Below are 21,757 nucleotides of genomic sequence, written 5' to 3'. Positions count from 1 at the left end.
GTGAGGTGAGATGTACGAAAATTTATGATCTGTGTCATAACTTTTGTATCCTTGTAACAGATATTTTTGCTTTTGGTTGATTTTTTTGCGGACAAACTTTTTTTTTTTTTTTCTTTTTTTTCTTTTTATCGCGCTGAAATCCACCCTGCCACTTGCAGGTCACATTGTCTGGCTTTAGGTCTGGAAAATTCATTGACATTAGTGGCCACAAATGTGCAGCTCGGGGATGGGATATTAATGATGTTCAGTTAATTATTCATTCTGGTACTTCTGGCGCATTTACTTAATTACTTATATTATATTGAGTCAATATTATGACTTTCCTAATCTGTATGGTGATCTTTATATTTGGTTTAGTGTGAAACCTCCACGTTGTAGAAGCCTATATTCATCGTTTCTGGCCGCACAGGACGAGCAGGTACAAATGAATGCAGATAATTCAAAACAGAAAAGTTTAGGGTAATCAGATTTTGATAATGGCTGGCGTTAAAATTTTCAGGCAATACGGAGTCGCAGTTATGCTTTATGATCCAGAAGGTCAAATTATCTAAAATAGAAAGAGAATCAGGCGTGAAATTTTGAGCACATATCAGCTCCTCAGCCTGTTGACTGATTGCGAAGCTTGTTGGTGGTGATGCTGCTAAAATGATAAACCAAGTGTCCGACAGGCATTTTTTTCCCCCTTATGTGCAAATGTTATTTTATGCTGTCTTTGTTGTTAACAAATGTCATAAATGCAGTGTAATTCCTGCATTCAAGTCTGCTGCTGTCGGAACTTTTGAACAACTCTGGTTTAACAGCCGTTGAATTACTTGCAAAAGCTCTTGCCATGGCTGTTGTGAGTTCCCTGTTCTCCTAACATTTCCTCAGTCTATCTTTTTGTTGCAATTGTAATTCCCTCGTCAAACCCTTCATATTCAATATGCTTCTCTAACTTGGGAAAAAAATTGATTGTATAATGTGCAGGGTTGTACCGAGATAAAGAAAAGATCACTTCTTACTTCCATGGAGAATTATGTCACATTACTTCTTGAGATTGGAAGACCCATCTTCACACCATCGTGAGAACCTTACAGTGAACCACGCTCTTAAACTAAGACGCTTGCATGTTGTTCTAAATCAGTTCCTGATTAATATCTTAATGATTACCTAAGAATACTTGCTAAATTTTTTTGGAAAGGTCTAGATGTTTGCCTTACTGATCCTTTCATTGTTGTTTTTTTTTTTTTGGGGGGGGGGGGGTAATAGTTTTGCATATGGAATCCTCAGGAGATTTCTGCCTGAGGAGAAGGTTGAGGCAGTGAAGGGTCTTACTCTAACTGCAGATGGAAATGGCTCCGTCTTTGACGTGCCAGCTGAAGATTTAGATATATATCTTGCTGGTAAGATTCTACTTTGAGCTATGCATGTGAATTAACTTTGTAGGGGTTGATTTGGCCCTACATTTAGCTTTCATTTCGGTTGTTATTTTTCTTCTTAAGTGATGTTTACTCTTTAGGTCAGGAAAATGCTGCTAATATAAGCTTAGAAGTATTAGAAGAATTGCCACGTTTGCAAGAAAGAGACCAGTCAAGAGGGGGCAGATTTGGTGGTGGTGGTCGTGGCGGGTTTGGTAATAATAGAAGTGGCCGTGGAAACAAGTTTTCCGGTGGAAGAGGAGGTGGCAAGAATGGTGGTTTCTCAAATCAGAGGAGTGATCGGTTTTCCGGTGGTTCTTATGGTGGGAGAGGCCGTGGCGGCAATAGAGGGGGGAAGAGATGGTAAAGAAGATATGGAGCTGAGGTAGTCAAAGATGACTAATTTTTTTTCTTTTTTTCCGGCCAACGATGACTAAAATGCTTATAGCAGTAATTTTTTTCAACATAAAAATGAAAAATATTTACTTAGTTCTCTTCGTAACTCATAGGATATCATTTTTGTTCACTCTTCGCTAGAAAGAAAGCGTGAGGTTAGGTTTTTTGTCTGTAAAGCTGAGCTCATATCTGGGTAAGAGGACTACTTTCACCTTATGATAATTGTAATGACATTGTTTTGATTGAAATGCCAAGTCTACAGAAAATAAAAAGAAAGGAAATTGTACTGACTAAAATTACAGGGAACAATTTATTAATACATGATAATTATATTTATTCCCGATAATTTATTGGTTCAGTTGCGTTTTTGCCCTCTTATTGTATGTTTTCAATCATAATTCATGTTTGGAAGTCTCGCAGTAAAATAAAATAACTTACAGTTCTTGTGCTGCGACCACGAGAAAAGAACTGTTGGGGGGAAAACATGTTCACTTGTCCTGTCGTTCGTAATTTCACGAGTTCAAGAAATTTAAACTTGACGTTTATGTTCAACTTTTAATTCATCTCTATGTATGAGAGAGATTTATCCTTGCGTAGAATGGAATTATATAAACCATTGTGTTTCATGTACGAGGGGGTTGGGGTTTTACTTGTAGGCCTTAGTGTCAGTTATTATGGTTACCCGCCTGGAGTTCAAAACTGGCGAACCCAGATGTCTCAAGAACTGCCTTTCAAAATTAATAGAAGAATGCAAGAATTTCAGAGAGGCCAAACAAATCCACGCTCAGATTGTGAAGTCCCCACTGTTACCTACCGATGACCAATATTATCTCATTGCTCGTCTCCTCTTCTTTTGTGCTTTTTCGAATTGGGGTTCGTTCACTTATGCTTCTAAGGTTTTTCGGACGATAAAGCACCCGGAAATTCGTGCCTATAATATCATGCTTAGATCATACGCGGATTTGAAGGATGATGGTGAAGATAGCCACATTTGCAGGGCTTTATTGATTTATAGAGAAATGCTTCGCAATGGCATTTTACCGAATAACCTCACTTTCCCCTTCCTTTTAAAGGATTGCACTAGGAGGCTGGATGAAACTACTGGCTTAGGAATTCATGCCAAGTCACCAAGTTTGGATTTTATGATGATATTTTTGTTGGGAATTCCTTGATAAATTTGTACATGGCATGTAGGTTGTTAAATAATGCGAGGAAGCTGTTTGATGAAATGCGAGTGAGAGATATTGTCACTTGGAACTCAATGATAATGGGTTTCTGAGAAATGGAGAGCTTGACAATGCAATGGAATTGTTCACGAGGATGAGTGAGAAGAATATCATAACCTGGAACTCCATTATTACAGGGTTGGTTCAAGGTGGCCGACCAAAAGAGTCACTGCAACTTTTTCATCAAATGCAAGTTTCCAGCGAAGACACTATGGTTAAGCCAGATAAATTCACAATTGCTAGTGTCCTTTCAGCTTGTGCTCAACTTGGTTCGATAGACCATGGGCAATGGGTGCATAGTTATTTGAGAAGAAGTGGGCTAGATTGTGATGTGGTACTTGGAACAGCACTAGTGAATATGTATGGTAAGTGTGGGCATGCAGATCAAGCAGTTGAGATCTTCAAAGAAATGACTAGGAAGGATGCTTCAGCATGGACAGCAATGATTTCGGTGTTTGCCCTTCACGGCTTAGGTGAGAAGGCTTTCGATTGCTTTCTAGAGATGGAAAAAGCTGGAGTGAAGCCTAACCATGTAACATTCGTGGGGTTATTGTCTGCTTGTGCTCATTCTGGTTTGGTAGAGAAAGGTCGGTGGTGCTTTGACATGATGAAAAATGTCTACTCAATTGAACCTCAGGTTTATCACTATGCTTGCATGGTTGACATTCTTAGCCGAACCAAGCTGTTTGAGGAGGCAGAAAGGCTAATAAGAGACATGCCAATGAAGCCTGATGTTTATGTGTGGGGTTCATTACTTGGAGGATGTCAGATGCATGGGAATATAGACCTAGGAGAAAAGGTAGCTATCCATTTGATTAACTTAGAGCCTCATAATCATGCTTTCTATATGAACTTGTGTGACATATATGCCAAAGCTGGCCAGTTTGATGCAGCTAAAAGAGTGAGAAATCTAATGAAAGAAAGAGGAATCCAAAAGGAAATCCCAGGTTGTAGCATGATTGAAATATGTGGGGTGGTTCATGAATTTTCTGCAGGAGTTTCATTGAACCTTCCGACGGAAATTTTTTTGATAGTAAATGAGTTAAATAATCAGATGAAGTTACCAGGATTGTGAAAACCAGTATCTTGTGTGTATTCCATATACGTGTGTGTAAAGGGTGGATATTATATTTCCATATACCAGGATTATATATGGTGCAGCCGTCTTTATTTATTTTATTTTAATTTATTTTTTGTTGAATTAGATGAGCAAATACTAATGGCATGATATTATAAGCGGAATTCAACCGATGACTTCCAACTTCCATGGAACTTTCATGCCACTATTTCAATTTTTTCATATTTATGATATTTGTTTAATTATTTGTATGCTTACGTAACAAATTAAAGCATATATTTCTCTTATTATTTGTGTATTTCCTTCAATGACAATTTTCTTTTTAAATTATTGAGTTTTTAGCCAATTTTTAAAAATTGTTTTATTGTTAAGCCACGTGCAATTTTCTCTCACTACAATTTCGTCATATTTCATTCAAAAATTTCCTCCTCCAATTTACATTTGAAATATCACTCCCACACCCACATACTGTTATTACTATTGCTACTGTTAATGAGAAAGTATGGGATCTTTTATAAACTCCCCTCCTTAATGAAATCCACATAATGATTAAAAAATAAAAAATATTTTTCTATATATCCATATTTGGAGTTATGATTATTCAAAAATTATTAAAAAAAACAATGTACTCATCTTAAATTTTGTGTAAAATATGAGTAAATAATTTACTTGACCTGAAATTTCCTGAATATCAATATCATGACTTTGGTAGGGCCAAAAGAATCACGACCCGAAGGCTTCTAGATGCTAAATTCCTGTTTTCCTTCTTGTTTTTGTTTTTGTTTTTGCCATCCGGATGCTAAATTGAGTAAATTCGCCGTATGTAATTATTTGCGGGAAATAAAAGAAAGAAAAGCATGTAATCGATGGACCTTATTATGATTATCAATTTAGGGACCACGCCATCGCGGGTGTGCAACGGTAATCCTTATCATATTATTACTTTCGGTCCTAATTATAAGACCAGTTAACTAATTTGAGGAGATTAAAGAAAGAAGTTAGTTAGTTGTTGTCTTTTCTAAAATATTCTTACTAATCAATTATATTGGTTAGAACTACAATTATTAAAAGGACTATCTTGGAAAAAATGTATAAATATGAGAGACAACGTGGATTGGGGTCTTATATTTAGGACCAAAATAAAAGTCAAATAGAATCTTATATTAAAGAGCGGAGGTAGTACTATAAATGGTCTGTTTAGTTGAATTCAATAATGATAAAAAATATTACACTGATAATAAAAATTGCATATTTTTTTAGTAATGTTTATTTATAGGGGCTCTCTATGAATACTCAATATAAGCATGCAATCCTTTATAAAATAACTATTTTGTCCTCACTAAATTGTGAATCATCATCAAAAGCCCTACTACCGAGAAGTTTCACAGTGAAGTTGATAACCATTTTTCCAATACATCTAATCTCAAGGGATTTCATTGAAAGTTGATAAATTCCTTTTTCTTTCCCTTTTCACTGACCAACAAAACTAATAGCTCGTCAGTATCCAAATTTCATATGAATGATGCAAAAAGCCTATCAAGTTGCAAGAAATGAAAGAATAGGAACTCGAAAGCCTGGGAAACCAAAAAAAAGAAGCAAAATAACATAGGAAAAGAATTCATAAAGCGACAATTTTGAATTTGATAGTGCTGAAATACAAAGATGCATATTGTCTTAACGAAGAGAGGAGAACCATAAACAAGAACCCATAAAAAAACAAGAACAGACCGTCAATTCCATTAGCCAATCGTCCTCCATTGAGAGAGGAATGATGGAGCCGACAGCGTTGGTATCTTGAAGAAGCTTTTCTACACATTTGAGGGTTTGAATTATTACTAAGACGAAATTGATATTTTTACTATATATTAATTTTAGATAATTATTAAAAAATAACTCGTTACACCCGTCTTAGAAAACATACCAGACAGTATCCTTGTGACTAATATTACATTACATTTCCATTGCACTGCAATGCATTGACCAAACGGGTCCTAAGACTATTTTTTGGTTCCTGATTTAAGCTTTTTTTTTAATTGATATAGTAGAAGTATAAACGGTGAAAAATATACAGAAATATTATATTTTAGGAAGTATTCACTGCTATACTAAAAATTGATTAGTGTCTGAATAAGTGAAGAATTTAATTAAGATTTCTATGAATACATTCCTTGTCAAACCTAATCAATGTGGCAATTATTATTTTCAATTAAAAAGCGAAATTGCTCATATTTCGAACGATTTCAGTTTTGTCTGCCGGTGAGATTCTTCACAATAATATTCTCGCGTGATTTCCTCCCCAGAAAATTAATTCATCAATAATGAAATACTCATACTACCTCTTATCCTTAATATAAGAGTTAGTTAACTAATTTGAGTAGAATGAGAAAATTTATTAAGTTAGCGTTGTTTTCCTAAAATACTTCTACTAATCATGTGTATTAATTAGAACTATCATTTGATATAATCTTTAATACGTGCAACTAATAAAAGAACTACTTAAAAAAAAAATAAATATGAAAAAAAAAATAGATTGAGATCTTATATTTATAACTAAATTAAAAGTTAAACTAGTTTTTACATTAAAAATAGGAGTTAGTATATTTTTCTTTTGGATGAATGAGGAGGCAAAGTTTTTGTTCATCAGGTGCAATTTAGAATATACTCCTCCGGTCCTAAATATAAGAAACATTTTGTAGTGTACCGGAGGAAGTAATATATAAGGAGACAAAACTGAAATTGTTAATGATTTCACTTTTTAACCAAAAAAATTAAATGTCACATCTGTTATAAGGAATGAAAATTGTTTTTTAGGTGAACGCTTTCTGTACAATATAATATTTAGGTAAATTCTTCTAGCATTTTCATTTTTTTCATTTTGGGGGGGGGGGTGGTTAGATTCGCACGTTTGATTTGGTCGTTAGGTGTCAAACCTACCTTGAAGTTGAAGGCCACAATGTGGTCCCATGAAGATGCCAGATAATGCTACTGAAATACTCCTCCGGTCCTTATTATAAGACCCAATTTGACTTTTTATTGGTCCTAATTATAAAACCCAATCCATTTTCTCTCTTATATTTATGTATTTTTTTCCAGGATAATCCTTCTAATAATGATAGTTTTAGTCAATATACTTAATTAGCAAGGATATTTTAGGAATAACAACACTTATTTATTATAAATACCAACTTAACTTACTTCCTTAATCTCCTCAAATAAGTCAATTGGGTCTTTAATTAGGACCGGAGGAGTATGAAATAGTAACTTGGTCTCTGTAACTTGGCAGCCTCATTTCTGTGATGGATTATCTATTTGGTATGAGCCCTCTGGTTTTAGCATTGGTGACTCTGTGTTTCGCTGCTGTTGCAATCAAAATCCATGGCAGAACCAACAAGAGAAGAAGATACCACCCACTTGCTGGCACTGTGTTGGACCATCTTTTCAACTATCACAGGCTGCTGGATTTCATCACTGAGCTCACAAGAAAGAGGAAAACTTACAGGATGCTTGGCTTCTTGAGAGCTGAGGTTTATACTGCAGATCCAGTTAATATTGAGCACTTTCTCTCTGGAAACTTTGCAAACTACGGCAAGGTATTTCATTTCTTGAACTAAATGATCTATCTTTCTCTTGTGCTATTCTAGGAGCTCAAAAATTGTGTGGTGAAAACTCAAGGCTGAGTTAGACATTGAAAAACTGCTCTGTTTTGGGTTAAGTTGTAAGAAGTTGGCCCAGATATGTGCGCGGATATGAAGAATTTCTTTGTGGTTTGCTATAAATCCTTGAAAGTTGAATTGCATCTTTCTTGATGTGCACATTATGCTTCATTGCAACCTAATAGCAAACACCTAAACAACGTTAGGACATCTAAGCAATCTTACAGTATCTCGATTGAGATATAGAGGGTGTTTGGCAACCCTTAAAAGTGTTTCTCAGAAGCACTTTTCCGCAAAACGAGACAAATTTCTCCACATATTTACTTCGTAAACCGTAAAAGCACTTCTGAAACCATGGTTTGGTTTCCATCTAAACACCCCCATAATAGAATGATGGAACTTCAGGCAAAAAAAAAAATAATGATGGAACAATGTTATCAAATGAATGTCTGTTAATCAAAAGGTTCGATCTGTTATTGCAGGGTTCCTATCAACATAGTATTTTGAGTGATCTTCTGGGTGATGGAATATTCACAGTGGATGGAGTGAAGTGGAAACATCAGAGGAAGGCAGCAAGCTACCAATTCTCCACCAGGTTATTGAAAGACTTCAGCAGTTCAGTGTTTAGAACCAACGCAAGAAAGCTTGCAGGGATAGTCTCAGAAGCTGCAATTTCAAACAACACTGTTGAGCTGCAAGTAAGAAATTAAGTGAAATTGATGGGTACCTAAGTGAGATACTTAACTCTACCCCAAAAGCTAATTGTTGGGGGGTGAAAGAACCAACCCACTTGAATATCCTATTGGGCATCTCATGCTACTTGGTATAAAATTTAATATCCTATACTACTAATTCTCTGTTAAAAATAAAAGTTGAAGAACCCAAGGTGGAGAGTGCTAACCTCCACTAGTGTGGATATTAACATTCCCTTTTCTATATGCAAATTATAATATAGTGTTTTTGTTTCCAACCACTGAAACAAGAGAGGCTCAAGTCTTACCTTGCTGGTCGTTGGCATGTAGGGCTTATTCATGAAGTCAGCGTTGGATTCAGTATTTAAGGTTGTGCTTGGTGTAGAACTAGATACCATGTGTGGAACCTATGAAGAAGGTACCCGATTCTCCAATGCTTTTGATGAAGCAAGCACAGCTACCTTTTATAGATACGTTGACGTTTTTTGGAAGATCAAGCGACATCTGAACATTGGATCAGAAGCAGTACTTAGAAACAACGCAAGAGTAGTAGACCAATTTGTGTATAAAGTAATCAGAACCAAAATTCAGCAAGTCCAAAAACAACAAGATGATTCTCCTGTGAGTACAACTTTTCCTTTAACTAGAATGCTAGTTGCATTGTTTCTTTCTTTAGCACCACTACAATGGAAATTTTCAAACATTATTTGAATACGACATGTGTGTACATATATATATGTAGGAAATTTTCAAACATTATGAGGTTTGAAGGAATGAATATAATCACCGAAGAGCCTCAGCAATGGACCTTGTTCTAGAATGAATATAATCACCGAATATAATCACCGAAGTAAGCAGCATGGACCTGTCCCAGAATTTGCCGTTCATGTTGCACACTTGTTGTTACATTTTTTTGGTAATTACATTCCTTCCATGGGACCTTGTTCTGCTTTTCCCTGCATATGGTGTATCATGTCATTTTTTTCCAGTTTGAATGTATAAACATATTGTTACAATGTGGCAAGCGTCCATATGAGTGTTTAGAATTCCTAATTCCTAAAACATTCCTTAAGGTTCTGCCAGAGTGAACATTTCATTTAATAGCAGAAAATATGTTTAACAGGTGGTGAATGGTGATATGTTGTCAAGGTTTATAGAACTAAAAGAGACAGATCCAAAATATCTTAAAGACATAATCCTGAGTTTCATCATAGCTGGGAAAGATACAACAGGAAGCACTCTTTCCTGGTTTGTTTATCTGCTCTGCAAGCATCCCCATATACAGGAAAAGATTGCACAAGAAATCTTGGAGGCAACAAAAGTGCGAGGTGATGTAACCGCTGAAAAACTTGCAGCTAGTTTAACTGAAGATGCCCTTGAAAAAATGCAGTATCTGCACGCAGCTCTAACTGAAACGTTGAGGCTCTACCCAGCAGTTCCAGTAGTAAGTTACAATCCAGGCATCAACCTTGTAATGAGTTTCAATCTTATCCTTTGACGACAAATATGGACATACATATTTAAAGGACATGACATAAATACCAATAACTATGCAGCTGAAGAGAGAATAACACAATAGAGTCGGATGTATATGACTCAGTTTAATTTGTCTGTGTCAATTGGAAGAACAAAGATGTACCTATTATATATGATTTGTGTGACTGACATTTTTCTCTCAATGAAATTTTCGTGTTTCATAGTTGTTTGATGAGATTTATGTTTCTGTTAAAGGACGGTAAGTATTGCCTCTCGGATGACATATTGCCAGATGGATTTACTGTGAGGAAAGGTGATGTAATGGCATACAGCCCTTATGCCATGGGAAGGATGAAGTACTTATGGGGTGATGATGCTGAGTTATTTAAGCCAGAGAGATGGCTTGATCATAATGGAATTTTCCAGCATGAGAGCTCTTTCAAGTTCACTGCCTTCCAGGTAAGAAAAAAGGTCTGGATGGAGAAAAATATACTCATTCCAGTCCTTTCTATAAGTATGTGTTAAGTCCTTTACTTGGAATAAGAAAAGTAGTTAAAATTAGTCAAGTATCAAAAACTTCTATAATTTTCTAGAATTACCCTTAAGGAAGTTGAAAAACAAAACTTTTTCTCACCATAAGGATATTGTTAGAGTTGCTTTTTTTCTTTTGGGGGGTAAATGAGTCATAAGTATTTAAATTTCGTAAAAGGTTTTTGTATTAAGGACTGATAGGAGGGGTCTTACAAATAAGATTGGAGGAAGTAGCAGTTTCTGTTTGTCACAAAAGTTTCCATGAGTATTTATGAGATTAAAAGTTGTGGGTCTCGTAAGAGCTTGAGACATAGTTGTTGTTGGTGAGATGAACAGGCAGGACCAAGAATTTGCCTGGGAAAGGAGTTTGCATACAGACAGATGAAGATATTTGCTGCAGTTCTTTTGGGTTGCTTCAAATTGAAACTGGCAGATGAAAAGCGATCAGCAAGACACAGAAGCATGCTTACTCTACAAATTGATGGTGGTCTTCATGTCCTTGCTTCTCAGAGATCAAAGCTTTGATCTCTCTCTCTCTCTCTATCCTCAGTTTCTTTGGCTTTGCTACCAGCGGTTTAAAAACAGATATTCGTGAAGCATATTCTTATTTAAATAAATTCCACATAAACTCTTCTTAAAAGTTCTTCATATCATACACTGGTATTGATATTGAAAGGTTCCTTTGGGATCGTCAAAGGTAATCCCAAATAATTGGGTAAAAATCTAGATATGCATTATTTGTTATAACTTTATTGTCATAATGATAATTGTACCTTCGGTTTTAAATATAAGAACTACTTTGGAGTATAATATTTATAACACAAATTACATTACAAACGATTTCTTATATTTAGAATCGGTGGAGGTGGTATATTTTATCCCAGGACTTTGGGAAGGAATAATGGATGAGAAGTCATGTATGCGCCACTGTGAAATACTCCTCCGGTCCTAATTATAAGACCCAATTGACTTATTTGAGGAGATTAAGGAAGTAAGTTAAGTTGGTTATTTATAATAAATAAGTGTTGTCATTCCTAAAATATCCTTGCTAATTAAGTATATTGGCTAAAACTATCATTATTAGAAGGATTATCTTGGAAAAAAAATGCATAAATATAAGAGACAAAATGGATTGGGGTCTTATAATTAGGACCAAATAAAAAGTCAAATGGGGTCTTATAATAAGGACCGGAGGAGTAGATTCTTTTGTGTTTACGGTATTAAAAATAATTTCAAGTTATAGTATTCAATTAATATTCATCAAGTGGGAGGATGAATCTCTGCTTAATAAATAAGACGACGGTTCAGTTATTGTTTTAATGCAACTTACAATCATCCTATCAATCTCTAACTTGATTGTGACAGAAATGTAAGGAATGAAAATTGTTTTTGGGTGAACGATTTTCTACAGTATAATACTACCTTTTGTCCGTAATATAGGACATCATTTGATTTTTATTTTGATTCTAAATATATGACCTCAATCTATTTTGTCTCTGATATTTATGTTTTTTTTCTTAAGATAGTCCTTCTAACAATGTTAGTTTTAGCCAATACATTTGATTAGCAAAGATATTTTAGAAAAACAACACTTATGACAAATAACTAATTTAACTTCTTTCCTTAATCTCTTCAAATTAGTCAACTAGTTTTTATAATTAGGACTGGAGGTAGTATTTAGGTAAATTCTTCGATCATTTTCCGTACCTTTGTTTTTATTGTTTACAATGTAAAAGCCTATTAATTTATTGTAGGGTTAATATAATTTTTGGATCTTTCAATTTATACTTATTTGAGTTTTGATCTCTTAAATTTTAAATTATAAGTTTTAGTTTTTTAAATTTATTTCTATTTAAAATATCAATCTTTATAATTTAATAAAAATTTGGATTATTTTATTTCTTGAAGGATTAAAAATAGACTAAAACTAAAGTAAAGACAAATCCAAGCACTCAAAATTCTATTTATTATATAATTGCCAGTAAAAAACTTAATTTAGTGTCCCATGTGCGTAGCCCAGAAAGTGCGGACCTGTATGCTCTGTTGAATTTAAACCAGTCAATAGTTGTGATCGCGACACGTCCCCGAATCTGGCTCGCCGGGCCATTGACCGTTGTCGTATCCCTCACAATCTTTTCCTTGTCTCCACTTGTCCTTCTCTTCACTCCCTCCGTACTATCTCTACCATCCATCGGATCAATTTCCAACCATCGAGATTTGATATACTATAACAATATTAGGATAACAGTATTGAATCATAAAAATAAATTGAAAATTTTTAAACTTTAATATGAGTAGATTTTTATTAAAATATCATCTTTTGCCTTCTTATCCTCCGGTTATATTAAAGAACCTTGGAGATTACAATATTTACAATATCTCAACTACAGAATTTAATATTCCCGTTAATCTCCTGCAATATAGGTCGATGTGATTTAATAGTCACAGTTCACACGCCACGTGCTCAATTAATCAGTTTAGTATTTGCATGTGCATGTTTGAGCTGACTCGGTGATATCCTTTAACCTTGGTTGATGTAGGTTGCTCCATCTCATAATCCATTTCGTCAACTATAATTTTCAGAATACATCAACTAGTTCATGCCAATGGATTTACTTGAGGTTGTTAACCTTTAGTTTACGATGAAACTGTTTTTTTTTTTTTGGGGGGGGGGGGTTAGATTTGCACGTTTGATTTGGTTGTTAGGTGTCAAAGATACCTTGACGGTCACAACATGGTCCCATGGGGATTCCAAATAATGCTACTGAAATATGAAGTTGTAACCTGGTCTCCGTACGTAGCTTCGTAGTCTCATTTCTGTGATGGATTATCTCTTTGGTATGAGCCCTCTGGTTTTAGCATTGGCGACTCTGTGTTTCGCTGCTGTTGCAATCAAAATCCATGGCAGAACTGACAAGAGAAGAAGATACCACCCAGTTGCTGGCACTGTGTTGGACCATCTGTTCAACTATCACACGCTGCTGGATTTCATCACTGAGCTCGCAAGGCAGAGGAAAACTTACAGGATGCTTAGCTTCATGAGGGCTGAGGTTTACACTGCAGATCCAGCTAATATTGAGCACTTTCTCTCTGGAAACTTTGCAAACTACGGCAAGGTATTTCATTAATCTCTTGAATTAAATGATCTATCTTTCTCTTCTGCTATTCTAGGAGCTCAAATATTGTGTGGTCAAAACTCAAGGTTGAGTTAGATATTGAAAAATTGCTTTCTGTCAGGTTAAGTTGTAAGAAGTTGGTCCAGATATGTGCACGGATATGAAGAATTGCTTTGTGGTTTGCTATAAATCCTTGAAAGTTGAAGAACATCTTTCATGATATGCACATGCCTCATTGCAACCAAATAGCAAACACCTAAATAACTTTAGGACATCTAAGCAATCTTACGGTATCTCGATTGAGATATAATAGAAAGATGGACCAGTGTTATCAAAATGAATGTCTATAAATAAACGGCTTCGTCCTGTTATTGCAGGGTTGGTATCACCATAGTGTTTTGAGCGATCTTCTGGGTGATGGTATATTCACAGTGGATGGAGTGAAGTGGAAACATCAGAGGAAGGCAGCAAGCTACCAATTCTCCACCAGGTTATTGAAAGACTTCAGCAGTTCAGTGTTTAGAACCAACGCAATAAAGCTTGTAGGGATAGTCTCAAAAGCTGCAATCTCAAACAACACTGTTGAGCTGCAAGTAAGAAATTAAGTGAAGTTGATGGGCACTTAAGTGAGATATGTAACCCTATCCACTAATTGTTTGGGGTGGAAGAACCAACCCATCTTATTGATCATCTCATACTACTCTGTAGAACTTAATATCCTATACTACTAATTTTTCATTAAAAATAAAAGTTGAACCCAAGGTGGGGAGTGCTAACCAAGGCAAAAAAAGGGGACCAAATAAGCAGGTTCAAATGGAAAACTAGCCAACAGTCTAGGTTGATTTGGTTGTTGAACCGGGTAGGAATTGAACCATAAAGATCAAAATTCTTAATATTGTTATACTTAGTTATTGTTATAATCAAATTATTATTATATTTTTTTGTATTTTTTTAGTAGTGATTATTAATATTATTATATTTTGTTATTTTTTATTAAATTATATTATTTTAATATGACCAGTTTGACCCAAAGTTGATTTTAGTCCAACCAACTAACCCTTGAACCACTACCTTAACCGATTTAATGTTCAATCCGGTTTTTCATGCCTTGGTCCTAACTTCCATCACTTGTGTGGAGATTAGTACTCCCTTTCCTATATGCAGATTATAATATACTGTTTTTGGTTCCAACTACTGAAACAAGAGAGGCTTCAAATCTTACCTTGCTGGTCGTTGGCATGCAGGATTTGTTCATGAAGTCAGCTTTAGATTCAGTATTTAAGGTTGTGCTTGGTGTAGAACTAGACACCATGTGTGGAACCTATGAAGAAGGTACTCGGTTCTCCAATGCTTTTGATGAAGCAAGCACAGTTACCATGTACAGGTATGTAGACGTTTTTTGGAAGATCAAGCGACACCTGAACATTGGATCAGAAGCAATACTTAAAGACAACGTAAGAGTAGTAGACCAGTTTGTGTATAAAGTAATCAGAACCAAAATTCAGCAAGTCCAAAAGCAACAAGATGATTCTCCTGTGAGTACTACTTTTCCTTTAACTAAAATGCTAGTTGCAGTGTTTCTTTCTTTAGCATCACTACAATGGAAGTTTCAAACATTATTTGAATATGGCATGGGCGTGTACGTATATACATAGGAAAATCATTAGGAGGTTCAAAGGAAGGTATATGATTACCAAAAAGTCTCAATAATAAGTGAGCAGCATGGATCTATTGTCATTTCCTACACCAGACCTTCTTTTTTTTTTTTTTTTTGAATCCTGCACCAGAATTTATCATTCCATATTGTTCACTTGTTGTGAGACTTTTTAGTGATTAAACTCCTTTATTAGGACTTTATACTGATTTTTCCTATATATGTTGTATCATGTCATGATTTTTTTTTTTTTTTTTAAGAAAAAGAACTTGAATGTATAAACATATTTGTCACTATGCGGCAAGCATTCATATGAGCGTTTATAATTGCTAATTCCTAATTCCTAAAAGATTCCTTAAGGTCCAACCACCGTAAATATTTCATTTAATGGCAGAAAATATTTTTAACAGGTGGTGAATGGTGATATGTTGTCAAGGTTTATTGAACTGAAAGAGACAGATCCAAAATACCTTAAAGACATAATCCTGAGTTTCATCATAGCTGGGAAAGATACAACAGGAAGCACTCTTTCCTGGTTTGTTTATCTGCTCTGCAAGCATCCCCATATACAGGAAAAGATTGCACAAGAAATCTTGGAGGCAACAAAAGTACGAGGTGACGTGACGGCCGAAGAACTTGCAGCTAGATTAACTGAAGATGCCCTTGAAAAAATGCAGTATCTGCACGCAACTCTGACTGAAACACTAAGGCTTTACCCAGCAATTCCACTGGTAAGTTAAAATCCAGGCATCATAATATTTTTTTGATGAGTTCCAATTTTATCCTTCGTCTACAGAATATGGACAAGTATATATAAAAGACATGACATAAATACTGATGCCATGACGCTATAAAATAGTAAAATAAATTCTCTATAATTATGCAGCTGAAGAGAGAATAACACAGTAGTGTTGGATAATGTATATATGACTCACTTTCTCTGTGTAAATTAGAAGAATTGAGATGTGTCTGTATATATGATTTGTGTGACTGACATTGTCCTGCATTGAAATGTTCATGCTTCATAGTTGTTTGATAAGATTTATGTTGTCGTTACAGGAAGGCAAGTACTGTTTCTCGGACGACATATTGCCAGATGGATTTAATGTGAGGAAAGGTGATCTCATGGTATTCTGTCCTTATGCCATGGGAAGGATGAAGTACTTATGGGGTGATGATGCTGAGTTATTTAGGCCAGAGAGATGGTTTGATCATAATGGAATTTTCCAGCAAGAGAGCTCTTTCAAGCTCACTGCCTTTCAGGTAAGACAAAAGTTTCCATGAGTATTTGTGAGATTAAAAATTGTGGGTCTCTTATAAGTGCTTGAGAAATGGTTATTGTTGGTGAGATGAACAGGCAGGACCAAGAATTTGCCTGGGAAAGGAGTTTGCATACAGACAGATGAAGATATTTGCTGCAGTTCTTTTGGGTTGCTTCAAATTGGAACTGGCAGATCAAATGCAATCAGCAAAAAACAGGAGCATGCTTACTTTACAAATTGATGGTGGTCTTCATGTCGTTGCTTCTCACAGATCAAAGCTTTGATCCTTCTGGCCTCTTAGAGATATATATCCCCTCAGTTTCTTTGGCTGCTTCATTGCTACCAACGGTTTTAAAACAGATATTCATGAAGCATATTCTTATTTAAATAAATTGCACACAAACCCTTCTTAAAAGTGCTTCGTATACTTGTGTTGATATTAAAGGGCTCCTTTGGGATCGTCAAAGGTAATCCCAAATAACTGGATAAAAATTTGGATATGCATTATTTGTTATAACTTTATTGTCATAATGATAATTATTATGTTTTATCCGAGGACTTTGGGAAGGAATAATAGACGAGAAGTCATGTATGTCCCGTTGTGAAATACATTTGTGGTTCCTTAGTGTTTACGATATTAAAAATAACTTCAAGTGTGTTAGAGATTTCTTTTAATACATCTCAGTCATTAGAAGTAACATAATAGAGTTAAAATCTAAGTAAAGGGGGCCCACTTCTTTCATGTAATAAATTAACATGTATACGGTATACTTCAGAAGCTTCATATTACTTATCATTGTTTCTTGAAGCCAGTAGTGAACTTAGAGTGCCAGAAAGGATCAAAGTGGAGACCAATAGAGGAAATGAGAGGCAATCCTCTTGACTCAGTGATTCTGATCCTCACAGCGTGAGCATTTACCAGCCCACCTTCAAGCCTGTGAAGCCTCTTGTAACCCACTGTCGTCCCTCTGATCACCAATTCACCATCCACATAGATCTCATGCCCTTTGATCCTCTGACCAAGTCCTATCGCTTCCTGAACCCTCACCACATTGAATCTCACACTCCCATTATTCTTCCCTCTTATCTCAACCCAATGCTCCTTTCTGCTTCCTTCTTCTTCAGGAGCCCAGTATGTCCACAAATGGTCACTGTCTATCATGTTTTCTGGTCCAAAACCACCTTCTTTTCCTCCTCTTTGACTGCTTACTATAAGAGTGCAGTTGTCTTCTGCTATGTTCTTCTGGAAAACTGTGGCGACTGCACTGTGAAACTGCTTCAACCTTTGGGCATCAATGTCAGATATGAGGCCGGTTGTGTTGGGAGGCACGTTGAGGAGCAATAAGCAGTTTCTACCAACTGAGTTGTAGTAAATATCAAGTAGTTCAGTTAGGCTTTTTGGTGATTCTGACTTGTGCCAAAACCATCCTGGTCGAATCGACACATCGCATTCTGCAGGAACCCAGTCCGTTCCTTTGGGATCACCTGTGTTTAGGTAGCTATACGAATATATGATCACCAAGAAATTAATCAGTGATAAATTACAATCATGAAAAATCATAGATGATAACTTTGCTTGCACGTCAAGTATGTAATAAGTTCTTGTTAGTTCCTTATCTTCAAAGTCAAATAATCTCGAAGGCATTTTGGTTTCACCGGATTTAGATGCACCAAAACTGTTCTTCTAGTAATATGCCATAACAGAGTATATGAAAAATGAAAAAAATGGAACCTAAATTTTGTGTTATATATGGTGATGAACAAGATTAATGCTTGGCTTGGAAGATGAACTTACCGGGTGATGTCAGGATTTCCAATGGAAACAGAAGTTCGGTTGATGAGAGACCAACACGTGTCTGATGCATAGCCTTGTTCATCTCCCACCCACCTCACATCTGGACCTGCATCTGAAAATATGTTTATGGATTTCTGCAACTCTTTCACCATTGAGAACCATTCTGTGAAGTAGTACGACACATTTTGCGCCTTTGGATCCTTGGCTCCATCAAACCATATCTCCCTTACTTCTCCATAGCTGCATATTATCAAACACCAATCATTCATATTTCATATTTGAAACCTTTCCAGAATACATCAGTTGATCTTCACAGAAACAGATAATTAAAGGAACTCACTTATTGAGCAGTTCCTGAAGCTGAGCTAAATAATATTCATTGTAAGGTATATCATGTCCATATCTGGAGTCATGTCTATCCCACGGAGAAAGATAAAGCCCTGCGTCTATTCCTTTTGCTGAAGCTTCATTAACAAACTCTCTCACAACATCTCCTTTGCCATTTTTCCAGGGGCTTCCGATCACAGAATGCTCAGTGTAGTTTGAAGGCCACAGGCAAAACCCGTCATGGTGTTTGGCTGTCAGGATCATCAAGGAAACTCCGGCCTCTGCCGCGACCGTCGCCCACTGGCCGGCGTTGAGGCCTGAAGGGTTGAAGATTTGTGGGCTTTCATCGCCGTCTCCCCGTTCTCTGTCCGTGAAGGTGTTCACACCGAAGTGGATAAACATGATGATCTCTCTTTGTTGCCATTTTAACTGAGAATATGATGGGAGAGGCAGAATCGGCAATGGTGGAGTTGGTAGAGCTTGCTCATGCACAGAAATGGCCGACTTGAAGAGATGAACAAGTGAGAGAAGAAGAGAGAAGAACAATAATCTTCCCATGATGATGGACTTGGTTTTTCTTCGTCGTCACCTCTTTATTATTAGTAGTTATGCGAAGGAGCTAAAATAGGTAGAAAATAGGTATGAAGTGATAAGTAAGGTAACATCATATTATAGGAAAATCATGTTTTTATCCTTATAGTTTTGATTAATTTTTAATATGAATTTCTGCTGAAGTCTTTATAATTTACAAATTTTCTGATTTAATTCTTATTATTAAAGTTCTAACAATATTTTTGTTAATTTTTTATTGATTTAACCAATTATATAATTTTTTTATATACTATATATATATATATATATATATAGTATACACACACTAATGAAAAAGATAATCACATATTAATAAAATTTTGACAAAAATCCACCAAAATAAAACATAAGAGACTTTTTTTTGGGTCCAAAAAAAAACATAAGAGACTTACTTATGGAATCTAAAATTATGAGGATTAAATTAAAAATCAATTAAATTATAGGGACAATTTTTTTTTTTAAATTTTAACTTGTTAGGTTCATATGTGAAATGAATCATGACATTTCTTTATTAAAAAAAAAGTTAATCATGAAATTTTAAAGCTAGATTCTGTGAGTGCATTTGTCATAAAATCAAATGAATGTATGATTTTGATGCATGGATGGTTTCATGAACATTTGATGTCCATTAAATGGTTTCTATCTTTTGCATGTATTTATGGATGGAAAATGACACTTGAGGGTTTAGGGAAGGCAAATAATGACGCTCAAGGACCTTCTTTTTTTAAAAGGAAACGAAGGAAATTAAATTTTTAAAACAGCTCTAAAGAATTAATAAGGCCTTCGATTAAAAGACTAATATATACTACGAAACAAAATACCATCACCCGAGGGAAACATGTTGATTTTAAAAAATCAAAAGTTTTAAGTGTAACTGCGAAAAAAAAAAAAAGGAGGAAGTTTGGTACTCCTTCCATTTTTTAATTTATGTCTTTTTTAAGAAAAACTGTTTCGTTTTATGTCTCTTTTCATGAGCTCAAAGCAGCATTTATTAATATTTTTCTATTACACCTTCTTCATACAAGTAATGAATGTAAAAATGTTTTTGTTGGCAAAAAAATGTCAAAATATTTTAACACATTGAATTAAGAGAAAATTTAATATTATGAACATTTTAATATATTAATAATTGCATTTCTTAATATGTGTGTAAAAATCTTAAAAATGAACTCACATATATTTTGATATAAAGAGTAAAAAATAACCGACTTTCCTTATTTACAGTTGATGTATCATTCAAAATTTCAAACATCTGAATTTCGGAGCTCAAATAACACAAAAATATCAAAAGAAATAAGGTTTCTAATAATCTAACATTAAGGTTCCTATATTTACAATTAAGCTTTTGATATTTGCAATTGAGTTATTGATTTTTTAAAATAGTTATATGCTTCTAATTGAGTGGAGACATTTTGATTTATTTATCTTTATCAAACAAGAACCTTAGCTCTTAAGTATAATTTTTAAAATTAATTTTTTTTTTTTGGTTGAGGGATGGCTTCGAAAAGCCAAAGCCATATTGAATGCCATAATGTTGGTTTTTCCCCCTTAAAAAAAATACATTATGGATGACAAGAGTGTGTGGGTCCCAACTCCCAATGTGAATTGAAGAAGGTTTGTGAAGGAAAGATTTGGATTGGGAAGAATGGAAGGTAAGAGAAGGGAAGGTGTTTTATTATTTTATATTCAAATCAAAAGAAGACCATCATTGATTCTCCCGCTTAAGCCGAAAATGTGTTTGCCTCACCACCCCACATTTTCAGTGAGTTTTTGTCTTCATTTGTGTGTTGCGAATATGGGACCATTAGTTGGATTAATCTCTTAACAAATTATGATTAATATTTAAGTAATTAAACAGATATGGAGGCTCCATTTAACACGACGTCCACTTTATTAGTGTTATTTTCATAATATTTGACTCTATAAGTGATTGTAAAGTGCGGTTCCATACAATTCTAAGCTTCTTCTTCTTTTCTTTTTTTTTTTTATTTTTTTTATTTTGAGCTCAGAATACTTCTAAGTCACTTTAGAATTGAAACTAATTAATTCTTGTTGGGTCAAAAGTGTTAGAGTTAAAACCCTCCAAACAGGTACGCTTTCTGAAATTTAAACTTGTATTTTTTTCCTCTATAGAGTAATCTGCTTATCATCTCAGCTAACAGGTTGTTAGTATTTTGAGTTTTTAGTTGCCATCAACTAGTGCTCCAAGGTGAAACTTGGCATTTTGTTCCCTATAATTAATAACGCCTAACTCATGGCCAGTTGGCATTTTATCCCAATAATTGATGTGACTCTCGTTTTACAAAATAATGAGAAAGAAGAAAATTATCAGTGAGTCTAAATAACAAGTCAACAATTTGTCATTTACTATTTTAAAACTTGTTATTATAAACTATTTATTATCATTAGAATTTTTTTAGTAATTATGTTTCTTACTTAGGACTTCATAACAATTCTCTAAGTAACCAAGCACCAATGGCCTTATAACCTAGCGACATAAATGCTTAATAAATCCTTATTTTAATATATTATTTAATATTTTTTCGAGATTTTTATCAATTAA

The 21,757-nt window shown here is 34.9% G+C and overlaps 4 protein-coding genes and 1 pseudogene across 4 annotated transcripts; 4 read left to right on the top strand and 1 right to left on the bottom strand.

Moving 5' to 3' along the window:
* The first annotated feature begins 777 nt into the window (after window positions 1-777).
* On the top strand, window positions 778-1,764 carry LOC114715703 (DEAD-box ATP-dependent RNA helicase 7-like). The gene is made up of 4 exons (XM_028900573.1): window positions 778-838; window positions 967-1,061; window positions 1,249-1,382; window positions 1,499-1,764. The coding sequence occupies exons 1-4, from the start codon at window positions 830-832 to the stop codon at window positions 1,762-1,764; spliced, it is 504 nt and encodes a 167-aa protein (XP_028756406.1). The 5' UTR covers window positions 778-829.
* Window positions 1,765-2,462: 698 nt separating this feature from the next.
* On the top strand, window positions 2,463-4,094 carry LOC114715702 (pentatricopeptide repeat-containing protein At5g66520-like; annotated as a pseudogene).
* Window positions 4,095-7,371: 3,277 nt separating this feature from the next.
* On the top strand, window positions 7,372-11,089 carry LOC114715698 (cytochrome P450 704C1). Its single transcript, XM_028900568.1, has 6 exons — window positions 7,372-7,687; window positions 8,233-8,448; window positions 8,773-9,063; window positions 9,566-9,886; window positions 10,174-10,377; window positions 10,786-11,089. The coding sequence occupies exons 1-6, from the start codon at window positions 7,394-7,396 to the stop codon at window positions 10,972-10,974; spliced, it is 1,515 nt and encodes a 504-aa protein (XP_028756401.1). The 5' UTR covers window positions 7,372-7,393; the 3' UTR covers window positions 10,975-11,089.
* A 2,169-nt stretch (window positions 11,090-13,258) lies between these two features.
* On the top strand, window positions 13,259-17,134 carry LOC114715704 (cytochrome P450 704C1-like). Its single transcript, XM_028900574.1, has 6 exons — window positions 13,259-13,565; window positions 13,943-14,158; window positions 14,810-15,100; window positions 15,630-15,950; window positions 16,279-16,482; window positions 16,577-17,134. The coding sequence occupies exons 1-6, from the start codon at window positions 13,272-13,274 to the stop codon at window positions 16,763-16,765; spliced, it is 1,515 nt and encodes a 504-aa protein (XP_028756407.1). The 5' UTR covers window positions 13,259-13,271; the 3' UTR covers window positions 16,766-17,134.
* Window positions 17,135-17,214: 80 nt separating this feature from the next.
* LOC114715701 (alpha-L-fucosidase 1-like) lies at window positions 17,215-19,161 on the bottom strand. Its single transcript, XM_028900572.1, has 3 exons — window positions 18,617-19,161; window positions 18,277-18,516; window positions 17,215-17,980 (listed from the first exon to the last, which is right to left on the bottom strand). The coding sequence occupies exons 1-3, from the start codon at window positions 19,159-19,161 to the stop codon at window positions 17,275-17,277; spliced, it is 1,491 nt and encodes a 496-aa protein (XP_028756405.1). The 3' UTR covers window positions 17,215-17,274.
* Window positions 19,162-21,757: the final 2,596 nt, after the last annotated feature.

Source organism: Neltuma alba, unplaced genomic scaffold (assembly GCF_004799145.2).
Source record: "Neltuma alba isolate B1F8T4 unplaced genomic scaffold, ASM479914v2 tig00011608_pilon, whole genome shotgun sequence".
NCBI classification, from domain to species: domain Eukaryota; kingdom Viridiplantae; phylum Streptophyta; class Magnoliopsida; order Fabales; family Fabaceae; genus Neltuma; species Neltuma alba.
This window is presented reverse-complemented; position numbering and strand designations above follow the sequence as displayed.

Bases quoted from the DNA above. Each gene is read 5' to 3' on its own strand.
- LOC114715704 (XM_028900574.1), top strand. From the start codon at position 13,272: ATGGATTATCTCTTTGGTATGAGCCCTCTGGTTTTAGCATTGGCGACT. The intron at 13,566-13,942 runs GTATTTCATTAA...CTGTTATTGCAG, and splicing joins ACTTTGCAAACTACGGCAAG to GGTTGGTATCACCATAGTGT. The intron at 15,101-15,629 runs GTGAGTACTACT...TATTTTTAACAG, and splicing joins AGCAACAAGATGATTCTCCT to GTGGTGAATGGTGATATGTT.
- LOC114715698 (XM_028900568.1), top strand. From the start codon at position 7,394: ATGGATTATCTATTTGGTATGAGCCCTCTGGTTTTAGCATTGGTGACT. The intron at 7,688-8,232 runs GTATTTCATTTC...CTGTTATTGCAG, and splicing joins ACTTTGCAAACTACGGCAAG to GGTTCCTATCAACATAGTAT. The intron at 10,378-10,785 runs GTAAGAAAAAAG...TGAGATGAACAG, and splicing joins TCAAGTTCACTGCCTTCCAG to GCAGGACCAAGAATTTGCCT.
- LOC114715703 (XM_028900573.1), top strand. The intron at 1,062-1,248 runs GTGAGAACCTTA...GGGGGGTAATAG, and splicing joins AGACCCATCTTCACACCATC to TTTTGCATATGGAATCCTCA. The intron at 1,383-1,498 runs GTAAGATTCTAC...TTTACTCTTTAG, and splicing joins TTTAGATATATATCTTGCTG to GTCAGGAAAATGCTGCTAAT.
- LOC114715701 (XM_028900572.1), bottom strand. From the start codon at position 19,161: ATGGGAAGATTATTGTTCTTCTCTCTTCTTCTCTCACTTGTTCATCTC. The intron at 18,517-18,616 runs GTGAGTTCCTTT...GATAATATGCAG, and splicing joins CTTCAGGAACTGCTCAATAA to CTATGGAGAAGTAAGGGAGA. The intron at 17,981-18,276 runs GTAAGTTCATCT...ATATTCGTATAG, and splicing joins GGAAATCCTGACATCACCCG to CTACCTAAACACAGGTGATC.